The sequence below is a fragment of the Prionailurus viverrinus genome, chromosome C2 (genome assembly GCF_022837055.1).
Source record: "Prionailurus viverrinus isolate Anna chromosome C2, UM_Priviv_1.0, whole genome shotgun sequence".
NCBI classification, from domain to species: Eukaryota; Metazoa; Chordata; class Mammalia; order Carnivora; family Felidae; genus Prionailurus; species Prionailurus viverrinus.
The window spans coordinates 22,559,604-22,585,509 of record NC_062569.1 but is presented as its reverse complement, the minus strand read 5'-3'; the positions used below and the strand labels follow the sequence as shown (position 1 = coordinate 22,585,509).

The window sequence follows — 25,906 nt, the reverse complement described above, 5'->3', positions numbered from 1 at the left end:
CAAAGGCTCTGTGGAGACAATAATGAGGCTTGTCTGAGTGCATAGATAAAATGTACCTTCGGGAAAAATAATAGCCTCTGTTCTGATTTGGGTGATGTTTTTTGCAAGACAAGTGACAGAGATGCTTTAAAAATGTGATCCAACTATCAGATTCATATTCTTTCCCAGGTCCCCGCTATTAATATGTCCAGGGTCTGGTTGACAGCTTGCCCTGGTGATTCTTTTTGTTCCTACCATAGCTACAGCATTAGCACAAACTGCTCCCAACTGGAAATGGTGGCTATAGAAAAAAATTGAATTAAGAGCTATCCTGGGATAATGGGGATAGTAGTGTTTGGCCAGGACTACGGCTCATTGATGAGGTTTCCCCATTAGTTGTAGACAATAGAGTTGATATATTGTCTCATGGTGTTTGGGTTACTCTACGCATCACTGGAGTGAAGGATATGAGGATATTACAATTGAGGGAACCAAGTTAACTGGAGAAGAGAAGTTAATTGACTCCCCCATGGTCCGGAGCTAGTTAATGTTGGACGTATGGTTAGATCCCGTTCTCCGGGAGCCTGGTGATGTGGTATTGAAATAGAATTGCTGTGGCATAGATATTTGGGAAGACGAATGAAAGGAAACGATATCTGAGTCCGAAGGATAGGGAGGAACTTCTGACTTATGATGCTGAAGCTATTTAGGAGGATCCATTGGGACAGGTACATATTCCATGCATCCTTTATATAGTGGAAGCACATCGTACTCATGTTTATTGCTTGTGTATTCAACCACACTTTTCAAAAAGTACAGTAGCAGCTAAAATAAAATGTGATCTTTTTGTCACATGGCCCCTGTATCAGCTCCTTCGTCTGTGATAGATTCCAAGGCTGGATGGATACATCAGCTGTGTTGGAAACTGTGAGATCTAATACAGTATATACAAAACAACTTAAAATATCGAGGGTATTTCTGACTGTTATTTTTGTCTTATACCCAACTGTGAAATCAACTCCCATATAAGATGGAAATTCACAGTATTGAGGGATTTTTTTGCTCATCAAAAGAAAAATGATGGAAAAAATATGTGAATAGATTAATAGTTTTGTTTTTAAGCACATAATAACTTTTTTGCCACTTTCAATTTTTTTTTTTTTGCCCAGAATGTTTTTTAGGAGGAAATCTAGTATGAGAACTTTAATATATTCTTAAAATGTATATTTTAATATATATAAAAACATTTCAAAATATGAGCCTTAGGTTTGAACTTGAAGCTGCTAATATTATTTCTCAGGGTTCTTTTGCTCGAAAAATAGAATTGAACTTACCGCTTTTTAAAATACGCTTTTGAAGTAATATACACCAACTGAAAAATACAGATGCATACATGGAGTTTGATGGGTTTGCAAAAACTAAACACTCCTATGGAAGCAACAGAAAGATCATAAAGCAGAACATGACCAGCATGCCAGAACTCTAGGACCTGTGTCCCCTTCTTTTTTTTTTTTTTTAGTTTTTTTTTATTTCGATGTTTATTTATTTTTGAGGAGGGGAGGGACAGAGAGAGAGCGAGATACAGAAGCAGGTTCCAGGGTCTGAGCTGTCAGCACAGCTCGCGAACCTCAAACTCACGAACTATGAGATCATGACCTGAGCCGAAGTCGGGCTCCTAAATTACTGAGCCACCCAGGTGCCCCACCTGTGTCCCCTTCTTTCTAATCATCATCTCCCAGACCACCATCCTGACTTTTAACACTGTAGATGAGTTTTGACTGTTTTTGTACTTAATATGTATGCATTCTGCTCATTATGATGTTAGAGATATTCATCCATCTGATTGTCAATTATTGTATAACTCTTATTCACATTGCTGCCTAATTTTGTATTGTGGGAATATATCTTAATGCTGTTGTACAATTTTTACAGTATAGATACTAATTTGCAACCAGCCAACAATGTAGGAGAGTTTAAGTGACTATGCATTTCCCCCCAAACTTGGTATTTTTCATCTTTTTTTTTTAACAACTTTAGCCGTTCTGGTGGACAATCATTGATTTTTAAATTGACTAAATAAACCTCTAGCAATCTCATACCAAACAAAGGTCTTTATTTTAGCAACCCGTGTGTGTTGGGGGTGGGAAGGGGCAATGTTTCATAAAGCGGAATGCTTCAACATCAACAAGTTCAAAAAAGAAATACATTTTGAATTACATAAGCAGAAATATCTCAGCACAGACAAGTGGTTTTGTTTAAAATACAGCCTTATTTTCAAAGAAAGCATTTCATTTGGGAATGAAGAGATATGCATATGGGCTAGACATTTATGGAATCTGAAAACTGACATTTTTAAGATTTTGGAGGGGAGGTGTGGGATAGAAGAAAACAGTAAGGACTTTATTAACTGCACCACTAATGATTGAGATTTTCATAGAAAAAACACGAGGCAGTGGTTGATTTGTATTTTTATTACTGTTGCAGGGTCTCCATTTTGGTGCCTATTGGATATTGTTCCTATAAAGAATGAGAAAGGAGATGTGGTACTTTTTCTGGCCTCATTCAAAGACATAACAGATACAAAAGTGAAGATTACTCCAGAAGATAAAAAAGAAGGTTGGTACTGTTTTCAGAAAACATTGACAGATGGAGTAACATTTTGAAATTGTTTACTCAGAATCTCTAGGAGGAAAAAAAATTGTCTTTTTAATAACAGCAACTGATAAATATTCATAACTGTTAGCAGTTAGCGCTTGGTGCCTATTCCAAAATCACAGAGACTCACATGAATTTACATCCTCGTCTTTGTAATAAAGACTCATTTGACAGGAACCAGAAGTTCATATTCCTATGCAAATAAGATAAAGATGGAAAAACAGTTTAGAATATAAAGAGTCACACCACATTATTTTATTAGGGAAGAATATTAATCGGTAGCAATGAGTGAAGTTAAAATGATGTGATTAAAAATCCCTCTCTCAGTTTCATCTGAAGTGCAGTTGCTCAAAATTTAGACGTGAAAATTTCACGCGCAAAATTAAGAATCCAGTGTTTAGTGGTTGCTAGAGTGGATTGCTGCAGACAAATGTGTTTCTGTATCTTATTGTACATAACGCTATCATGATTTGTTTTAAGGCACAGACAAGCTTTTCAATGATCTGTAAAGGATTCTACGATTTTTTGTTGCTTTCTGGTTTAGAGTTGTTAAGAAATTCCTTAAAATTCGTGCAAGCTGACAAAAACTGGCACTGAAAAAAATGTTGATATTATTTCATTTAAACAGGGGTAGGATTACATACTTTGGTGACCAGAGAATAAACCATTGTCATTGCAAGGGACTTCCTATGTGTGAAGTTCTTTATGAGAACCGACTATCTGACATTTCAAGAATTATGACCTGCTCAGAATGAACTCTTTTATTTCAACTCGTTTAAAACACATATGTGAGTGTTTTAAACATATAAAAGTCTCTTGAAATGACCACCCAAATGGAGAACTATCGTGGTGTGGTGCCTCTTCCCCCACTTCCATCATCTGAAATGTTTGCAAATGCACAACTATTTTCCTATGTATTTGCATGACTGAACAGTGTGGCATATTTACATACACAAGGAAAGAGCAGTCTGACAATTAAAGTTACTCGGATATTACAGCAAGTGTAATGCCTGTCCAGCGAGAGAAAAGAAAACATGGGAGTCAGTATGCATAGATTTTGTTTTTAGGGTTTTTTTTGTGTGTGTTATAGGAATAGAGAAGGTGAGTATGAACTATATTTGCTCACAACACCGCGACACCAAATATGTGGGTTTTCTCCCCACCAAGAACCAGTTCTACAACTTTCTGGCCACCAACTGGGTGTCCTATCATTTAATTCAGCTCTGCGATGACTACAGAGTTACTGTCGGTCTCCACACGCTTATGGGCTCATTCCCACGAGACTGTCCTCACCTCAGATGCCAGTCACAAATATTGGGTGCCCAGGGGACCTGTACACGTCTGTCCAATTTGGCTATAAAGTTGGGGATTCCCCAACATTCCTCCTTTTCAAATTTAATAATTTGTTAGAACAACTCCCAGCACTCAGGGAAACTATTTATATGGTTACAAAGGATACAATTCAGGAAGAACAAAATGGAAGAGATGCATGGGGCAGGGCATGGGGAGGAGGGAGGTGGAGCGGCCATGCTCTGTCTGGGTGTGCCACACTCCCAGAACCTCAGTGTGTTTACCAACTCAGAAGCTTTCCACACCCCACTGTCCAGGAGTTTTTATGGAGGTTTCATTATGTAGACATGATTGATTACATCACTGGCCATTGGTGATTAACTCAGTCTCCAGCCCCTCTCCTCTTCCAGAAGGTTAGGGGTGGGGTGAAAGTTGCAACTCTCTGATTTTGGGTCTTTCACCATGGAAGCATGTAGGGACTCCCAGCCACCAATCAATCATTAGCATATAAAAGATACTCATCATCCCAGGGATTCCAAGGGTTATAGAGTTGTTTGCCAGTTGCAGGAGCTAAAAACCAAATATATATTTTCTATTATGCCACAGTAGGGATTATTTGAATAAAATTATTATTCACATCTTAAATATATATGTGTGTATATCATATACCTTTATATATGTGTGTAGATAGAAGTGTAAAACTAAAAAGTAATATATGACTACTTTTTTTTTTTTTTTTTTTTGCTTTAAAGGGAGTAATTTAATCATCCTGACTTGCTTTGAGCAGGAGAATCATGTGTAATGGTTTTATAAAATTTAACTCGTCACCTTTGTCTTAGGCCTTTCATGTCTGTAGATAGGGGAGAAATCCCTATCTTGGAAGACTGAAATTGACCAAAGGAGCAAAATATACTTACTCACTTGGGATTTGAAAGAGCTCAATTAAAACACTCCTTTTTCCACCCAAGTACTGGGCCAACTCAGAAGGAAATAAGATAAGGCAGATGGGAGATCAGCATATCACCTTGATTTCTGATAAAACTGATAACAGAGAATGTGACGTATATCTACAACAAGTGGGCTTCCTCTTGTGAGCTCCAGATTTAGGGAAAGTCACCCCTCGATCACAAACAGAGCTATAAAAAGGCAAAGGCAGAGCTCCCCAAGTTATAATTTCAAGCTTGGAGGACCAGAGCAGAACAGATGCTCCCCAAATAGAGCTGCTTCTTAAAGAGGAAGGGGCCACCCTATGCATACCTATGTGTCCTTCCAAACTCAATCCGATTAAATTCCTCCTCTTCCTCTGGGAAGAAGTGAGTGAAGGAGCAGGAAAGGCCAAGTGTGTTACACTAACGGAAGTGCTTGCACATGAAAGACGGTACCTGACATTTGGGGGTGGAGGAGGGCATGAACTTGAATACTCTGGAACCAGTAACAATTTTACTAATTCAAACTCCCATCTTAAAAATGAGTTTTACATTTACATTTAAATAAATATGCACCTGTTGGGATGAGCACTGGGTGTTGTATGGAAACCAATTTGACAATAAATTTCATATTAAAAAAAATAATAATAAAAAAATAAAAAAATAAAAATAAATATGTTCACCTGTGTTCAGTAATAGACCAATTTTGTTCAGGGAACATATACAATCATTTTCTATCTCTTGCAAAGTGTAAAGCAAAAAATATCAATGAAACACATTTAACATTAATTAGATAATGCAAAATATGATTTATGAATTTTGAAGTATTTTGAAAAAAATCCCTAAATTTTTTGTAGCTTTATAAGTTCTTCCTCAAGTGATTATTACTTCATAGGAAGTTATGTACTATTTCTAAATAGGTACTGAAAACTTAACATTTTTTTCTGTTAATGCCTTAATATAAATGTCCCACAAAAGTATGTAGTATTTTTATAGAGGCCAACTAACTATTGTTAGCCAGCATGGCTATAAAATGATCATAAAAAAATAGATACATATTTCTTTTTTTTTTTTTTACCTGCACTTAATAGAGGAAAGTACATTAAATTCACCAGTTGATGGCATGTCTTGTAGGAAAAGCACATCTTAGCGTATGGTATTTTTAGAACTTTGAGATAAGTGTTTGAAAATCATTAAAATGTCACTGTGGAACCGGAGCAGTATTGTATCATAGCACGAGAAAACTGTAAGTGAGCATGTAGCCTGACTTGACCCAAGATTGCATCTCATACAAATGTATCACTGAAGTTCACTGGCTTATAGAAAGAAGATTTGTGTTAATTTCCTACCCAGGCTCAGATGATGGACTTTATAAGAGGTATATGTGCACTTCTATTTTTAAAAACTACTTGAATCACTAATATCTATGTTGTTTGGGGGTTTATGTGAAATGAGGTAAAGCATATTTATTTTATTGAAAAGGCTAGCAAGGTATGGGATACAATAAACAGCATTGATGGGAGATTAGCATAAAACGCAATGTTCTGTTTGTGCACTCTGTAGCTTTCAGCCAGTGATCTGGGTTGTGTGTCGGGGTGAGGGGGGCAGGGGGGAAGAGGCAGAAGAGAGGGCAGGAAAGGGAGGGAGGGAGGGTTTAAGGGACGTCAGCAGAAATCTGGTGTTTTTCACTACCCAATACCCTCCTTTTTTTTTTTTTGACACATTTTACTTCCATTCTAAAAATAGTGTGTAAACCACTAACTCCTATCCATGTCTAATATTACTGAGTGCATTACTGATCTTTCACTCTCAGTAATACTTTAATACAATTTAAAAGTGAATTAATAGTGGATTAAGTAGTTCAACAAATACTTAGTGAGTACCCACTCTGTCTTCAGATTTCAACTATTGTTTGGGGATGTCAAAATGGAGACCGGATGCTTTGGATCATCTATACTTTAGCTCAAATCCTGGTTCTACCACATGTTTGGTATAGACTAGGGACTTATCCTGTCACAGACTGTACTCTCTTCTATAAAATGGGGCAATCATACATGTCTACATTTGATTCAGATTGTCCAATGACAAAAATATTACAATTTAGTAATGAGTTTGATGCCCTTTATTCAAAGGGGAGCACTCCATGGATTGAGAGTATTCAGTGCTTCACAAACAGTGGAGTGCTATTCCCGAAGGATTTTGAGCAAGTTTTATAGAGAGTTAGAAGAGGCAACATGGAAACAGGGCATGATGGCCTAGGAGGTAGGGGATTTCCTTATGAGGCTAGCAAGGTCCTACTTTTTAGTGTAAGGTGAGCTAGCTAAAGCTGATTTGGAGGATTGTGCATAGTGTTTGTTAGGGTTCCTTGACAGGTATTTCCCGTAAGTGCAGGCTGATGTCGGTTTACATGTCAGGCCACCGGGTCCCGTGTTGTGAGTCCCAATACACAAATCAATTTTATCAAGGTTTATAAGAAACAATACATACAAATCGCACAGGACAGAGCATCTGGAATGAACTCAATAAAAGATGTGGCCATTGCTACATTCTCTCTGTTTTATTTTAATAGCTAGCTGTTATTGAGTCTCTACATCATACTAACAGAAACTGCCTGTATTTCCTATAACCATATGAATTAGGTATTATTCTTATTCCCAGTTACCAGTGTATTTAAGTAGCTTGATAAATTGACATAGTAAAAAGAGCTTAGTAGAACTAAGATTTACATTCATATAATCAAACTCCGGAGTATGCATTCTTTTATTTAGAGGTTTTTTTTTTTCCTCTCCCAAGAGCTTGTGATCTTATGAAGGACATAGATCCAGTATTTGTGATATGGTATATCGAGTGATAATAGAGTGGCAGAAATGGTAAATTCTTTCTGGACAAGGGAAAGAGATAGGAGCCAGCAAGAATTGGAGCAGAGTCAACAAGATCTTCAAGGGGCAGTTAATACTGAAGCGAATCTTGAAAGATGAATGGAGTTCGATGCACTGAAAGGAGGGGTTGTTAATTTCAGGAGGTGGACTAGCAAATAGTTGACCCTTTTTTGGAAGAAGACTATAAAAGTCAGGGAGTTAAAGTTTATCTCTACATGGATGGGCAGAGCTTAGCTCTTAAAGATTTTATTATGTCTTCTTTTTTTCCAAGTTTTTATTTAAATTTCAGTTAGTTAACATTTTATGATGTCTTTCTAAGGAGTTTAGATGGTGTGGAAATAGAGTTCACAGAAAAGTAGGACTTGGCAGAGGAAGGTGACGTCAAAGGAAGGCTGATAAATTTCAAGTTTCTGGCTTGGGGACAGGTAGGGGCTGAATTGTGTGCCCCTCAGATCATGTGTTGAAACCCTTCCCTCACCACCTCAGCATGTGACTGCATTTGAAGATAGGGCCTTTAAAGAGGTAGTTAAGGTGAAATGAAGCCATTAGAGTGGGTCCTGATCCAGTCTGACTGGTGGTAAACTCGTAAGAAGTGGAGATTTGGTCATAGGGACACATGAGGGGCGTGCAATGTACAGAAGAAAGACCACGTGAGGAAGCAGGGGAGCGGCACCACCACTTTTTACTCTAAACACATGTGCTCTTAGGAAAGCAGGTCTTACACTCGAATTACTAAAGAACCAACTTACAATACTCCCACAACCCACTTTCCAACTACTGTTCCACGCTAACCTTGAAGGCTCTGGACAAACCAAGCTGGTCTGTTCACGTTCAACTAATACAGTTCACCCTCTTTCTTCTCCACACCCAGTTCTCAGATTTTCCCTCACTTGGATCATCTTTGTCACTCCTGTTCACCATGAGAATCCCATCCCTTTTCTTTGTCATCGGTTTACCTGAATCACCTGATCTCATAGTGAGGGTCCTTCCCTTGGAGCGCTCTGTGCTTGTTGCTGGCTTCATTCATCTGGCTTGTCTTGCCCGAGCTGTGAAGGGCTTTGAAGTTGGCATACTGCTTCAGAGTCTTTGAAAGACCTATACTGCCTTGCACATAGGAGACACAGAGGACATACTTGCTGATTAACTAATTTATCAAAGGACCTTCAGCTTCTTTTAAAAGTTCCTTTCCTCTAGGGACACCTAGGTGGCTCAGTCGGTTAAGCGTCCGACTTCAGCTCAGGTTGTGATCTCATGGTTTGTGGGTTCGAGCCCCTCATCATGCTCTGTGCTGACAGCTCAGAGCCTGAAGCCTGCTTTGGATTCTCTCTCTCTCTCTTTCTCTCTCTCTCTCCCCCTCCCCCACTTGTGTGGTGTCTCTCTCTCTCTCAAAAAGAAATAAACATTAAAAAAAGAAAGAAAGAAAAAGTTCCTTTCCCCTATACTCAGCTGCATGTGTCTCAGTTTTCCAGATTTCATTTCACAGCAGTTCATTCATTGTACTAATCTGGTTTTCCATTCAAACCAGTTGACTATAATCATATGTGCCTTATTTTTCCAGGCACAGGGCCCAAGGCAGTTATTTTTGTTTATTTCTTGTAGGATGCCCCAGATTTGATTTGAAATGATGGTTGACGCTGGCCTATTCATTATGTAGCAACAACATCATCAGTTATCCCAGAACTGGAGGATTTTAATTGTAATTTCTAAAAAGTTGGCACTTCAAATTTGTCTTGAGAATTTAGGGGTTGACATGTGAAACTCCTCACATTATCTTCGGTGGTAATACAAACAAGTATTCAAATGCAATGGCGTCCTTGGTAGCCTAACTTTCCGCAGGCTGCCGCAGGGTGGCAGTATTAAGTACACTGACAAGTTTTATATTGCATCTACCTTTTCCTCTTAACAAGTGGCTTCGGAATAAATAAAACTAATGAATAGCTGCACGACACAATTAAATATCAATTGCATTTAGCTACAAGAACCTGAAAACCTAACAACATAAGCTTGGCCACTAAGGGCTTTATTTTCTCATATTGTGAAGGGTCTGGAGCTGAGCAGCCCATGTTTGGAATGGTGACAGCAATACTGGTAGGCACCCAGGCTCTTTTTTGCCCTTCCGTTCTGCTGTCTTAATGTACTGCTTGTCATTCTCATTCTTTTCTTTTTTCTGTTTTATTCTTTTAAGTAACCTCTGCACCCAACACGGGGCTTGAACTCATGACCCCAAGATCAAGAGTCACCCGCTCTTCCGACTGAGCCAATCAGGCATCTCATTCCTTGTCCATTCTTGTCACCTCATGGTTGTAACATGCCTAACGAGCCTTTAGAGCCTCTGCTGAGACAGAAAGGATAGAGAAAGACAGAGGGCAAAGGCTTCTCCCTTTGAGGCTTTGCCTTTGTGGGCAGGAAGGAATGTGCAGGGATTTCCTCAAGATGTCATTGACTGTAACTCTTTCACATGGCCCTCACATAGCTCATCTCTAGCAAGAAAGGCAGGGAGATCAAGGTTTTTAAAGTTTTCACGTCTTTAGAAGTAGAAATAGCCTTTAAAAGGGGCTCGGAAGTGAGGTTGGATCAGCCAATCTAGAGTGTCTGTCATTTATTGATGATTTTCTATAAGCTAGACAGATTATCCAAGGATCTTATTAGAATGGAGAAGAGTGAAACTTAAAAACAGTGAAAGCAAGTGAACTGTCCAGAACCTCCGTGCTGTGAGGAGGTAGAGACAGGATTGAAGCCCAGGACTGCCTGGTCTCAGAGCAGGTATCTTTCCACCATGCCCTGGGGCCTCCTATGAAACATACGATAGAAACTTGGAAATGAGATGGACGGGAGACTGGGCTTGTGGCAGTTCCTTCCCCAAACCCCTATATGTAATTGTCATTGAGACAGAAAGCCCCTGCCCCCATTTTTTTTTTTTTTACCATTCTGATTTCTTATTTAGAGCCCTTACCGAGCACCTGACCCATCAGCATCACCTGGGAGTTCATGAGAAATGCAGGATCCCAGGCACCTACAGCACCCTCTGAATCAGAATCTGCATTTTAACAAGATCCTCAGGCGATTCACCCGTACATCAGAATTTGAGAAGCCTTGTGTCATATACATTTCCTGGAAAGGCCTTCTGTGACTACCTGGCCTGAAGGTGGCCGCCTCCAGCCACTCTCTTCCATCAGCGTGTTCATCGTCTTCATAGCATTTACTGTGATCTGCAAAAACCTTTTTCAAAAGCTAGTTTCTGTTGCAATTGTTCTGTCCTCCATTTTTTCAAGGAATGGGCTCTGCCTCACTCCTTTAGGGCCATATCCCCAGCATGTATAGTGAGAGTGTCTAACACTCAGCAAGTTCTCAAGAAGTATTGGATGGATGGATGGATGGATGGATAAATGAATGTATAAATAATGTCCAGTTTAGCAAGTTTGATTATTCTGAGAGAGGAAACATAGCATTCTCGCTTTTTCAATATCATAGCTATCACAGCTGCATCTCTCAGGTGTACATTCTGAGGAAAATATTGTTTAGCTCTCTTGGGCTTGACGTAAGTCAAAGACGCCTTGACATGTGTTTACCCAAGTCGGTTCCCTCTCAAAATGTGTTCTTACTGCTGGAATTGAATGGCCCTCTCACTTCAAATAGAATCTCTGCTGTTGGCTAATTTACTGTTCTTATTGATTCTTCTATTTGTCTTTCAGTTTCTGGAAATTTCAATTTGGTCAATATTTAAAAAAAATTTTTTTTCACCGTTTATTTATTTTTTGGGGGACAGAGAGAGACAGAGCATGAACGGGGGAGGGGCAGATAGAGAGGGAGACACAGAATCGGAAACAGGCTCCAGGCTCTGAGCCATCAGCCCAGAGCCTGATGCGGGGCTCGAACTCACAGACCACGAGATCGTGACCTGGCTGAAGTCGGACGCTCAACCGACTGCGCCACCCAGGCGCCTCTGGTCAATATTTTAAAGATAACTGTAGTCATTTAAAAAATATATGTGTGTATACATGTATATTTTAATTTTCAATGTGGAACATTGTAATAATGTTCCCTTCACTTTCTGAAATATTCTGCCTGATTTTGTTTGTTTGTTTGCATGATGGAAGAAACATATGTAAAACTTCTAATAGAGAGCAGTTGTCTAATGTGAGAACTATTGTAAAAATTGATCCTTTTTCTGAGGACAGATTTCTGCCATCCATGAGATCTACACCAACTCTTTGTCAGCTGTGTGATGGAATAGGAATGAAGAGCCCAGGCAGATGCTTGAAGTGATTGAAGAATCTTAATCTCATCTATGTTTTATCATATTATCTATATTAAAAGAAAAAAATAACTTGGGGTTTTCTATACATTCTCATTATCATCCTTTTTGTAAATAATCTTCTAAAGGCAAATAGTGAAAGCTGGGATTTATAAAGTAAGTTGCCTTTAGAGACCATGGATAATAGGATGAGTGAAATCCTGTGATAGACCATGGTGGAGACTGAAGCATAATACACATGATATGCTTCACCAAGTCATTCCATTTAAAGAAAACCTTTAAGTATTCTGCAGCCAATTAAAACATACCTGTGGACTGAATTTTTTTCTATCGGTCAGTAGCTTGTCATCCTTGCAGAAATCTTTATGAAATTAATATCTTATTAGTCTGATTTTGATAAAAGGTGTTTAGAGTTTTATTACTTCAAGAATGGAGGCATGATTTTAACCATCTTGGGGGGATGCATTTAACACTTAAAAGCTTTTTGCATTGAATGATCCACTAATTGAAATACTAGACAACTATGTATTAAGAAGATTAACAGGGGCGCCTGGGTGGCGCGGTCAGTTAAGCGTCCAACTTCGGCTCAGGTCATGATCTCACGGTCCGTGAGTTCGAGCCCCGCGTCAGGCTCTGTGCTGACCGCTCAGAGCCTGGAGCCTGTTTCCGATTCTGTGTCTCCCTCTCTCTCTGCCCCTCCCCTGTTCATGCTCTGTCTCTCTCTGTCTCAAAAGTAAATAAACGTTAAAAAAAAATTAAAAAAAAAAAAAGAAGATTAACAAATTCAGGCTGAGAATTTAAAAAGCCATATGACTTGACCTCCTGGTTGGATATCTATATTCTTAGCCATATTCTCTATATCCCACAGGATTCACCTGGATGTTGGTAATAGGGAAAGTTCCCTATTCAGGAATTATAGCTGTCATGACACTGTCGCGACACTGTCATGAATTATGTGGTACAATTATTTGGGACAGGCTGGAAACCATGCCAGAAAGGTGTGCAAGTACCTGTGTCTCTGACGTCAGTATCTGATGAGGAGGCGAACTTAGGACAGGCAGGACCCTGTGGGTTTGTGCTTCAGTGGGTGGCGGTGTGGGCGTGGTTTCCCATTTTGCATTTTTGCATTTCTTTTTATATAGGTTAGTGTGGTGATGGCTTTGCCAAGTGTGAGAAAGAACAGGCTGTTGAGTGCCAAGAACTTAGGCGTCAGCTTTTCAGAGAAGTGCTGAGAAACATTGGGTGCCCTGAAGAGGAGAGACTGGATCCCCAGTTTCAGAGGGTTTGAGGTTAGTTTCTGCCTCTCACCTCAGTGAAAATCGGCTGTCCATCCCAGCCAGCTTGTTTGCAGACAAGGAGGATGTCTGAGAACACCACTGGGCAATCCTGCTTATCTCCACCCCGGGCTTCCCCCACATTCCATGAGGCTTTGAACGTATTTATTTGACACGTTTTATGGGGATTGATTTGGCTTAGAGACAACATAGAAGTTTCCCTAGATGAATGTCTACTGAAATGTTCATATAATTGCCTCAATTTCTTGAAATTATATGGTAACTCAATTTTGTTTAATCTACTTTAAAAATACATCTTTCAGCTCTTGAGAAAAATATGTACGGACTCGATGTGGAGAATCAAATTTTTTGGCTAAGTATTAGCACTTCATAGCAGACATTTGTATTAATGTTGATGCAAGATGGGAGGTGAGATGAATATATATTAACTAGAAAGTTGCTAAAATGACGGATTATATTGATGAGAAACTTTGGAAGTTATAAATGGTGCTTATGAGCACATTAGTTTATGCCTTTGTCTTTTCATATGTTGCTTTTCCCCTTCTAGACTATGAGCTGTGTGAAGGCAGAGACCACGTCTGATTCACTTTTGAGTGAATTTCACTAGAATTTAGGTTAGGGTGTAACAAATACATGAAAGAATGCATGGCATTCATTAAAAATGAACTTGTGGCTCTTTGGAATCAGGTTAGAATAATTTTTTAAATGTATTTATTGAAAGAGTTTTTGAGCTAGGGGAACTCCAGCCAAAACCTGAGATTTAGGGGGTGAATGGGGATTTTTTTAAGCATATGGGAGGTCATAGATGACAGGGTAAAATAAAGTAGCAGAAAAGGGCAGAGACAGTAAAGGTATTGAAAAGGAAAATAGCAACTTTTAATGGCTAATGAAGAAAATCAGTGATTCCTTTATTTCCTTTATAAAAATGAGAAATGGGATATTCCAGATATATCTGATACGAAATATATCATTTCTTAATATAGCCTTAGGGAAAAGATGGGTAAATTTGACTACTAGATGGAATGTGAAAGTCCACATATTATAATACAGTAGGAGATAAACATCTGTGAGCGTCCATCTCTTAAGAAAGTGATTTAGAGTAATGTGATCACTAAGAAACATACTCAGGAGCTTCAAAAGGAAACTGTAATACCCAGGACAGAAAGGGGGGATATGACAGAGCCCTGAGTCACATTGGAGCACAGTATTAAGAAGTAACCATTAGAATGTTTGAGTATCATGATTTGGGGTTATTTTTCAAGTACCTACTCTCTAACATGTTAAGGTGCCATAGTGTGAGCTGAGAGAAGTAATTAAATGGAGGCCAAATGGAATTCCAGCTGTATTTCACCTTGCAATAGAATTTCTGCAAAACCTAAATGATAGATTGCTGAAATTACTATTTAACAACTTATTTAACAGCTTACTTAACAAAGTTAACAAATTATTTAACAACTTATTTACATACATTACAACATAAGGACAGAGAACCAAATCATACCATTGGATCATGACTTTTTGAGTAGTCTAGCTTTGTGTTGAAAAGGGACACTGGCTAAATTAAGGTTAAAATAAAAGTTATTCCTAGTAATATTCTGTCGTTACCTTCTGTGAAGGAATAGAACTTCACATAAGCCCAAAGCTTATTTGCTGTGGTTATAGTGCCCTGGAAAATTGATTCTCAATGATCTAGTCTAACTGCAAAGTTCCTGGGAATATGCTGGAAATCAGTGAGTAGAAAAGGACCATAGGGTATCCAAAAATTCTCATATAACCAAAAAACAGGAACATGGTGAAGGGAGTATCTTAAAGGCTTCACAAAATTTTCTCCTCAGTTAGATGAGTTCATTGGCAGCTGTGGGACTATATGAGAACTTGAAAGCCAAGAATGCGTGTCAACATCTGCAGAAGCACTGCTACCTGGCCATTTTATTCTGTGCAGCCATTTCTAGATTTGTGGACAGGAGTTGTATCCATTACCTATGTTAACGAATGCATGTGTATGCTGAGTCTTCTCATAGTGACTTGTACAATCACACATCACTGTTAGAACTAAAAGATAAGCTGTTAATTTGTGAGGATAACAATGGTAGTCATGAGAAAAAATACCCAATGAATCAGATTATCTAGACAAGGATAGCAAATAAGAGTTACTCTATGACCTAATGCCATATGGTTGGCAATAACTACCTAGAATTTTATGTTGAAAAGCATTTTGAGTCGGCGTCTTGTCTCACAGGGGAAGGATGCTGTAATCAGTTATTGAACTCTGCCAAGGCCATAGTGAATAGGAGAATAGAAGGCGGTAGTCACAAGCAAACCAGATGTATTTTCCACACCTTCTGTTGAGGAAGGAATTATTATTTTTATAACAAATAGATAACTGAAGACCTCAACTTTCTCTTGTAGAGTTAAACCATTAAGTTGAAATAGTGTATCTTCCACATATTTTTGAAATGAAAACAATCCACCCATTGTGGTGGGTGGTTGAGTTCTTATGATTATAAAAAAAAAAATCTGTAAAATTAAGAAGCATTGATGAACTAGAGGTGCAGAAAGGAAACCCTAATACAGAATACCTAAAATCGCTGCATTAAAGAAAAAAAATTACAATATGGCTGTGCTGGTGCTATTGTAAGAGAAAGAATTAGATTTGAGGAACAAAAGGAAGAAATGAACCACTACGGTGCGTTGGAGCTGGCGAGAGAAAAGAGACAAAGCCTAGGTCCTGAGCACAGTGGAAGGTCAGATTGCAGATACCACCATAAATCTAGGACAACCAAAAGATGAAATTGACATTATCACCTGGGGTGGTGGCATGGTGAAAGACCTCAAAGAAGAAGACTTGTGTGTTTAAACCTTGGATCTGGGTAGAGCATGAAAATAGAAAAACAACATTTTTCATAAGAATTCCTAATCACAATCTCACACTCATTTATTTTTTTTTCAATATATGAAATTTATTGTCAAATTGGTTTCCATACAACACCCAGTGCTCATCCCAAAAGGTGCCCTCCTCAATACCCATCACCCACCCCCCATCCACCCTCAGTTTGTTCTCAGTTTTTAAGAGTCTCTTATGCTTTGGCTGTCTCCCACTCTAACCTCCTTTTTTTTTTTCCCCCTTCCCTTCCCCCATGGGATCCTGTTAAGTTTCTCAGGATCCACATAAGAGTGAACACATATGGTATCTGTCTTTCTCTGTATGGCTTATTTCGCTTAGCATAACACTCTCCAGTTCCATCCACGTTGCTACAAAGGGCCATATTTCATTCTTTCTCATTGCCACATAGAACTCCACTGTGTATATAAACCACAATTTCTTTATCCATTCATCAGTTGATGGACATTTAGGCTCTTTCCATAATTTGGCTATTGTTGAGACTGCTGCTATAAACATTGGGGTACAAGTGCCCCTATGCATCAGTACTCCTGTATCCCTTGGGTAAATTCCTAGCAGTGCTATTGCTGGGTCATAGGGTAGGTCTATTTTTAATTTTTTGAGGACCCTCCACACTGTTTTCCAGAGCAGCTGTACCAGTTTGCATTCCCACCAACAGTGCAAGAGGGTTCCCGTTTCTCCACATCCTCTCCAGCATCTATAGTCTCCTGATTTGTTCATTTTAGCCACCCTGACTGGCGTGAGGTGATATCTGAGTGAATCTCGCACTCATTTAGATGTGAGGCTGAATTTGTAATATCCTTTGGATATGGAGTAAAACTACCTAAATATTTAATTGAAATGTTAAAGATTAAAGATCAGTTAAAGATTGATCCTGGTCACGGTGCCTGGGTGGCTCAGTCTGTGTCTCCTTCTCTCTCTGCCCTTCCCCTCTTGCACTGTGTCTCTCTGTCTCCCAAAAATAAATAAATACTAAAAAAAATTTTTTTAAGTGATTCTGGTCTGTTACTAGGCACACAAATCTTCTCTGATTGGGTATTTCTCATTGCAGTTATAACAGAATCGTCAGGGGGAACCTGGGTGGCTCCCACAGTTAAGCATCTGACCCTTGATTTTGGCTCAGGTCATGATCTCATAGTTCGTGAGATCGATACTGGGGTAGGGCTCTGTGCTGACAGCATGGAGCCTACTTTTGATTCTTTCTCTCTTTCTCTCTCTCTGTCCCTACCCTCTGTGCATGTGCACGTGTGCTCTCTCTCAAAATAAATAAATAAACTTAAGAAAAAAAGAGAATCCTCAGAGACAAAGTTCTAAGGAATATGAGCTTACCATGAAAAGTCATCAATGCCATGGTATAAACTATCATGAGCAAAAGTCACCAGAAAAAAAAAAAAAGACATCACAAAATGAAATCTTCAAGGCTGTAGATATTGAAAGTATCAGATACATATGCTTAATTTATTTAGAGAAAATTCAAAAGGGCTATAAAATATGATGGAACGACAAAGACTATCAAAGACTATTTGAAGAACCAAATAGAAATTTTATAAATGAGAAAGATGATAATAAAAAATAACATCGATGAAAAGGATGGACAGCAGGTTAGTCACAAAATATGAAAGAATCAGTGAATTAGAGGAGAAAAAAAATCCAGGAGCTCATGCCTGGCTTAGTTGGTAGAGCATGAGACTCTTGATCGTGAGTTCAAGTCCCACGTTGGGCGTAGAGCTTACTTAGAAAAAGAAAAAAGAAAAGAGAAGAAAAGAAAATCTAGAAAATAAAAAAATCCAATGTATTACACATGAAAAAAAAGTCAAGAGAAATAGTGGTTAGAGTAAAAAGATCTAAAATATGAAGAATTTTAGAAAAGAAGAATAGAATGGTGGGGAATAAACTATTGAGGATTTTTCCTTTTTTTATAATTTTTTTTTTCAAAGTTTATTTATTTTGGGGACAGAGAGAGGCAGAGCATGAACAGGGGAGGGGCAGAGAGAGAGGGAGACACAGAATCGGAAACAGGCTCCAGGCTCCGAGCCATCAGCCCAGAGCCTGACGCAGGGCTCGAACTCACGGACCGCGAGATCGTGACCTGGCTGAAGTCGGACGCTCAACCGACTGCGCCACCCAGGCGCCCCAGATTTTTCAAAATTAATACAACTCAATATTCAGATTTAGGAAGTCCAAAAAATCTGAACAGGATAAATGTAAAGAAACCAAACCTTGAAATGTTGGTGTAAAACTAAAGAATACTAGATGCAACAAGGAGATCTTAAAAGCAAGCTTCAAGAAATGACTTTATCTGCAGATGAGAGCCAACTTGACTAACAGCTGTCCTTTCAACAACAAGAAAAGCCTGAAGAGAGTGGGACACTATCTTCAAAGTGTTGATAAGAATCAGTGCCAACCCAGAATGTTTTATCCACTTGAACTCTTGAAAAAAACGGAGATAAGATATCGAAACCTCAGCCCAAAACATAGATCATTCCCTAACAACAGAACTTTTCTATTAGAAACTTTAGTATTAGAAATGGAAAAGAGGAAATGACAACAGATACATCCAAAATTAAGGAGATAATACAATAAAAACTTTATGCCAACAATTTTTCAAAATTAAGTGCAATGGAAAGTTTGTGGAACGGTATTTTTAAAAACGGACTCAGGAAAAGAAAGAAAATTTGAATTATCCTATAATCATTAAACATAGCAAATCACCTGCTTAAAAATTTTCCCCACAAATATTAAACTCAAGTGATTTTTATGGTTGAGTATTCTGAAATGTTTAAGAAACATATAAACTCAATCTTAAATTATTTCGGAGGCTAGAGAAATTGTATAGCCTTCGCACTAACATCAGCTAAGGATAGCTTGCAAAGCACGGGAAAGAAAATGACAAGCTAATATCACAAAAATATCATATCATAAATTTAGATGTAGGTTCTAAACAAAAAATAGAAAGAAACTGAATCCAGCAATGGGAAGAAGGAACAATGCATTCTGAACAAATTTAATTTATCACAGCAAAGAAAGGTTCAATGCTAGAAAGTCTATTAATAAATCTATATTAACTGATTATAGGAGGAAATAGGATCATCTCAGTAAGTTCAGGAGTTGCACCACAGTGCACATTAAAAACATTTTTGTAGAGCTCATGGCAAAGTAAAAAAAAAAAAAAAAGTCAATATAATAATCAATTGAAACACTCAAAGTATTTCCTCTAAAAATCAGGATCAAGATAAATAAACACATGGTTGTTGCCGTTTCCATTTAGCAAAGCACTAACAATCTTTTCCAGTGCCATAAGAAGAGAAAACAATATAAAAGTAAGGACTGTTATGAAACCAACAAAATTGTCACATTTTCAAATGATATAATTGGTTACAGAAAAAGGCCAACATGATCTACGGAGAAATTGCCAATATTTTAGTAATGACTTTAGCAAAATTGGCAATCACATGAAAAATATTCAAAGTCAATTACATTGCTGAATGTGAGCAATAAATTATAAATAAATGTAATTTTAAAAAAATCTATACGTAATAGCAAACAAAAGATTCCTAGCAAAAAAATGTGCATAAACTTTAGGAAAAAAAATTGTCTTTATTAAAAGACATTAAAGAATGTCTAAATAAATAAATTCAATAAAATATTCATGCATCAATAGATATGAAGTTTTAATATCACAAAAATATCAGTTGACCCTTAATTAATAGATCCACTGAAATTCCAATGAAAATCTTGAATCTCAACAAGATTTTCTTTTCTTCTTCTTTAGGTTTTTCTTTTCTTTTTCTTATTTTTGTATGTATGTATGTATGCATGTATGTATGCTTGTAGAATAATCCAACAAGGTGACTTTAAAATTTGTATGAAATAACAGAATTGCAAAAAGAGCTGACAGCTCTGACGAAGATGAACCAAATAGGGACACACACATCAATATTTATACTAAATTTATAGTATAATATAGTGTTGTAGGCAAACATCAATTAAAAAATGAACCAATGGAACACAATAGTGAGCCTAGAACCATACCTATACAGATGTGAAAATCTGATATGACAGAGCTTGCATAGTACAGTAATGTCAAAAAGGTGGGCTATTTAATAAAATGCTCCTGGAAATATTAAGCATCCATTTTTAAGTAAAAATGTATTTGGATTCCTAACTCATATGATAGACAGAAATCAATTCAAAAAGAATTAAGCACATTTTTTAAAGAAAGAAATATAGGGAAATATCTCTATTGACTTGGTTGTAATAGTTTTGTTTTTTTTTTTTAATGTTTTTGAGAGAGAGAAAGAGAGAGAGAGAGAGACAGAGGATGAACAGGGGAAGGACAGAGAGAGGGGGAGACACAGAATCTGAAGCAGACTCCAGGCTCTGAGCTGTCAGCACAGAGCCCAACCTGGGGCTCAAACCCACAAACCATAAGACTATGACCTGAGCTGAAGTTAGGCGCTTAACCGACTGAGCCACCCAGGCGCCCCAAAGGTTTTCTTAAACTTGATACTAAAAATATAACATATTTGACTACATTAAGTTTGGAACTCTTAACAAGAAGATGAATGATCACTGAATTGACAAATACCATTGGGAGCTCCATAAGGTAGAATATCCATACATAGAAACCACTTGGGTAAGTGAAACTAGGGTCATTCATTTAAAAGATAGAGGAGGAGGGCATCTGGGTGGCTCAGTCGGTTGAGCGTCCGGCTTCGGCTCAGGTCATGATCTTATGGTTCCTGAGTTCAAGCTGCGCGTCCAGCTCTGTGCTGACAGCTCAGAGCCTGGAGCCTGCTTCGGATTCTGTGTCTCCCTCTCTCTGTGCTCCTCCCCCACTCGTGCTCTGTCTCTGTCTCTGTCTCTCTCTCAAAAATAAACAAACATTAAAAAAATTTTTTTTCTAAAATAAAATAAAAGATAGAGGAGGAAGTTAGATCACTCAAGATCCTTAGCAGAGGACTTGAATTACTTTTCAATGACAGAATATGATGAAAGCTTCCAGGAATGCTGCAAAAGGGTCAGACCAGTGGGCATCATTGCAGATAAAAAGATATTAGTGATCAATAGATCAAACATTCTGGAAGCTCAACTGTGTCTCTCAAACCAGTCCTCCATACATGAGACAAGAGCACTTTGACATATAATCTGGATGTGTGTGGAGAAATCCACCTCATTTAAGGAAGCAGAAGTCTCGTTCTTCATGTAATACATTATACAGTATAAATCAGACAATTGTGGAGTATAGCACCCTCAGACTGAATACAGCCCTCTCTTACCACTCTTGGCTCCCCTGGGTTACACAGCCTTAGTCAAAATACCCTCCTGAACTTGGAATTGCCAGACAAAAACAAGGGCCAGATACTCAGACATCTCTGGGAGGCAGAGATGTACAATTGGGGTACAATGCGAGCCCTGCCCTAGGTTTATGGACCAACTGTAGGCCCATCCTTCAAAAATTTGGAGAAGATGGGACACCCGGATGGCTCAGTCAGTTGAGCGCCTGACTTCAGCTTAGGTCATGTTCTCAGGGTTTATGAGTTTGAGCCCACATTGGTCTCACTGCTCTCAGTGCAGAGCCTGCTTCAGATCCTCGGTCTCCCCCTCTCTCTGCCCCTCCCCTGCTCACACACACACTTTCTCTGTCTCAAAAATGAATGAACTTTAAAAAAAAGTGGAGAAGATACTTGTAATCCTCTAAAAGATGACTAATAATTAACATTAAGAATATGTAAGGGATTCCTACAAATAAATAAAAATGCAACTCAATATAAAAAAATGTCAGTCGACATAAATAAGTCAAAGAAGATGAACCATGAATTGGTCATAAATATATCAAAAGACTCAGCCTAATTACTAATCAGGAAAATTCAAATTAAAAACAGATAGACTTTCAAGCCTACAATACTGGCAAAATGAGCCCAGGACACAACTGGTTCTTTTACTTATTGAGACTTTCATTAAGCCATAGGAAAAAGAATGAAATCTTGCCATTAGAATGACATGGACAGAGCTTGGCAGTGATATGCTAACTGAAATAAGTCAATCAGAGAAAGACAAATACCATGTGATTTCACTCACATGCAGAATTTAAGAAACAAAACAAAAGAGCAAAGGGGTGGGGGGAAAGAGAGAAAGAGAGGCAAACCGAGGAACAGGCCTTTAACAGTTAACAGGGAACAAACTGATGGTTCCAGGAGGGGAGGAGGATGGGTTAGAAAGGTGATAAGGACTAAGGAGTGCACTTGTGATGAGTACCGGGTGTTGTGTGGTAATGTTTAATCACTATTTTGTATACCTGAAACGAATTATTACATGTATGGTAACAAACTGGAATTTACATAAAAACTTAAAAAATAAAAGACTCATTAAAAGACAGCTATGATGATGCTAAATAAACAATTTTAAAAAATAGGGGTGATTCATTCAGTTTATTACCTTAGATAATTTTGATCTGTTAACAGTGGCTGAAATTTGTGGGTAAAATGCATTACCCTAGTAAAGCAGCATTAAAGGCATTAACCATTGTAACTAAGTAGGCATGGCTTGATCTCAGTGGATGATGTGTTCCTCAAAATTCCCCTTTTTGTTTTTTCGTTTAACAAGGGAATATAACTTTTACTTTTCTATTAGATATTATTCGCTGCACATTTAAAAATAAACTTTAATGTGAATATGTATGTCAAGGTTTAGTATTTTAATCTAATGTTTCCCAAAAAGCAGTAGAAGTCATGAATATTGCTGGTAGTGCACATTGATTCTAAAGGACATCCAAACACGTTTTAAGTAAAAATAGTATACTATTTTAACATGCAGATTAGAAAATGTAATCAATGTGCAGGTGTTGCTAAAATGGTCTCAATACAAATAAATGAGTTACTTGGAAGTAAATGTTTTAAAAATATGTACAAAAGTTATATAAGTTTGGTAAAGTAAGGAAAACAATACTTAAATGAGTATAATATGGGACACATTCATCAATTTCAGGAAGACTCACTACGGGGTAAGGTGATGAATACAGAATATGGAAACGCACAGTTAACTTCAAAAGCAGTACAACTTTCTTGAGCTATTGATTTCTTTACCTATAACTCCCTGGGGGAAATGTAGATTCCTGCATTGGGGCATTTTTGTCATGCAGTTCTGTAGTTTAGAAAACAAAAAAACATAGTTACCATAAGAAACTTTGGACCCTTGGGAACTCATTAATATTTAGAATTTAGGGGCCCCTGGGTGGCTCAGTTGGTTAAGCAGCTGACTTCTGCTCAGGTCATGATCTCTAGGTCGGTCCGTGAGTTCAAGCCCCACGTCGGGCTCTGTGCTGACAGCTCAGAGCCTGGAGCTTCTTCTGTTTCTGTGTCTCCCTCTCTCTCTGCCCCTCCCCCATTCACGCTCTGTCTCTCTCTGCCTTTCAAAAATGAATAAATGTTAAAAAAAAATTTTTTTAATATTTAGAATTTAGTTGTAAATGTATATAAGAGTGGAGATTAACTTTTTTACATTTTGTGCTAAAAAAATAATCCACTCCTTATGAGAATCCTGGAGAAAGCTTTCTTGTAGGAGCTAGAAATTTCATAATAATATTTGATAATATCAATAAATTAATATAATTTTAATTAATTTATTTAAATTCAAGTTAGTTAACATGCAGTGTAACATTAGTTTCAGTAATAGAATTTAGTGATTCATCACTTACATGTAACATCCAGTGTTCAACCCAAGTGCACTCCTCAATTGCCCATCACCCATTTAGCCCATCTCCCACCCTCCTCTCCCTCCCCCCAAATTAATAATATTAAATTTTTAGCTCTTTTGAGCTCCATTTCATTCTTTTCTTGCCTAAATTCTTCTCATTATTTTTCAAAACATTCCTAATCTATATTTTTGTAAGCACCTTAGATGTTTTTTGGAATAAAAATGATATCTAACATTATTGAATGTTTACCATAAGCCAATTGTTCTTCTAAATGTTTTTCATATATTTATAAACTTAATCCTATCCACAGCCCAATGGTGTAGGCGATATTATCCTCAATGTGTTTAAAGTTAAATAATGTGCCCAAGGTCGTAAAGCTGGTAAGCAGCAAGGCCAGGACTCAAATCCAAGCCTTATTTAGTTTCAGAGTTTGATCTCCTACAATGTCCACATTATAAGTTCTCTACATCATGGTATAAAGGAATATATAACCACTGTATCCATAATGAAAATGTCACATAGTCTTTTATGAGAAAAATGAAGAGAATACAGAAAAAATTGAAGAAATACATCATTCCTAGGTTCATTATGCAGAGAAAATTGTCTTGCACACATTCACCGATATAATCCATCCATTCCTTTTTCTATGTAAATTTCAATACATGTTTTCAAAGCAATAACCCCATTCTATAATAATGTTCACTTCTATGAAATTCTTATGGAAAACTTCATTCCTTTTTGTTGAAGTTAAAGACCATTTTATCATGCTTGGATCCTTTAAGAAGGAAGAAAACTAACATTGAATGGCCTGCTATCAGGAAGGTACTTTTACCCACCAGTTATCCCATTAAATTTTCTCAGAAAAAGCACTTAAAAATGTGAAAACGAATGAGTATTGCTTTATAGGTTTTAGGGCCATTAGAAAATCACTCATCTTCTCTTCTGAATAAACTGCGTGTTTTTCTGCTTACCACTCAGGTTCCCCCTATCTACAACCCTATAATCATTTTTGCCATTTTCCTTTAAGCCCTCTCAAAGTTCATTCTACTCCTTTTGAGTCTAGAACAGTACATACTAATGCATATTATATCTTATCACTACTGAGTTTAATAAAAGGATAGCTTTTGAGTGCCTGCATTTGATGTATTCTACCCCATCAGGATGGCTGTTAAAGATAGTTATGACTGTCATTCCAGTCACAAGCCACCATGATTCTGGAGATAATGTCTATTTTTCAATCTATACTCAGTCATTTATAGCATCTTATAATTGCAAAATCTGTAATAACTCCTTCCATACTGAACTTCATTCTGATAGTTTCCCATCATTTAAGAATATATCAGCTTTCAAGATATACAATCCCTTACCTATTAACTCTCCTTTCCGGGATTAGTGCAACCAGAAAGCTCTAATGATGAACATAGTGCATACACTATGACCTGCAAATAAAAATGTCAGAAGCTCCAGATACAGAGTGAAGTCTACATCAAGAAACTGGCAGATTAAGTGCACATATTTCCAAAATGTCACTAAAATGACAATGAAAATATATTTTTTAAAAAAGACATAAACCTATGGGTCAAAAATGATAGCAACAAAATCTACTGAAAAGTGAATTGTTGAGTGTGAACTGACTGAATGGATCTGGGAAACCTAAATCCTAACCAGTAGAGCAGAAAGCTAAGAAACAGTGTGATTTCCACTGTAGCACCTTCCAGAAGCTCAAGAATACCTCCCTTTGAAAGTGACAAGGATGGTAAAGCTAAAACACAAAAGTAATTTGTAAGTTTTTTTTTTTATTTTGAGAGAGAGAGCCAGGGAGGGGAGGGAGAGCACGAGTGGGGGAGGGGAGAATCCCAAGGGAGAGAGAGAACCCCAAGCAGGCTCTGCACTGTTAGTGCAGAGCCCGAGGGGGGGGGGGGCCTCTATCCCATGAATTGCCAGACCACGACCCCAGCTGAGACCAAGAGTTTGATGCTTAACCAACTGAGCCATCCAGGTGCCCTGAAAGCATTTTTAAGAAGCAGCT

General features: G+C 37.8%; 1 protein-coding gene across 1 annotated transcript in view; it reads left to right on the top strand.

Moving 5' to 3' along the window:
- KCNH8 (potassium voltage-gated channel subfamily H member 8) overlaps positions 1-25,906 on the top strand; it is a 354,043-nt gene that overhangs the window by 151,022 nt on the left and 177,115 nt on the right. The window contains exon 3 of the mRNA XM_047875370.1: positions 2,464-2,595. Within this exon, the coding sequence (XP_047731326.1) occupies positions 2,464-2,595 (132 nt within the window). The remainder of the gene's footprint in view (positions 1-2,463; positions 2,596-25,906) is intronic.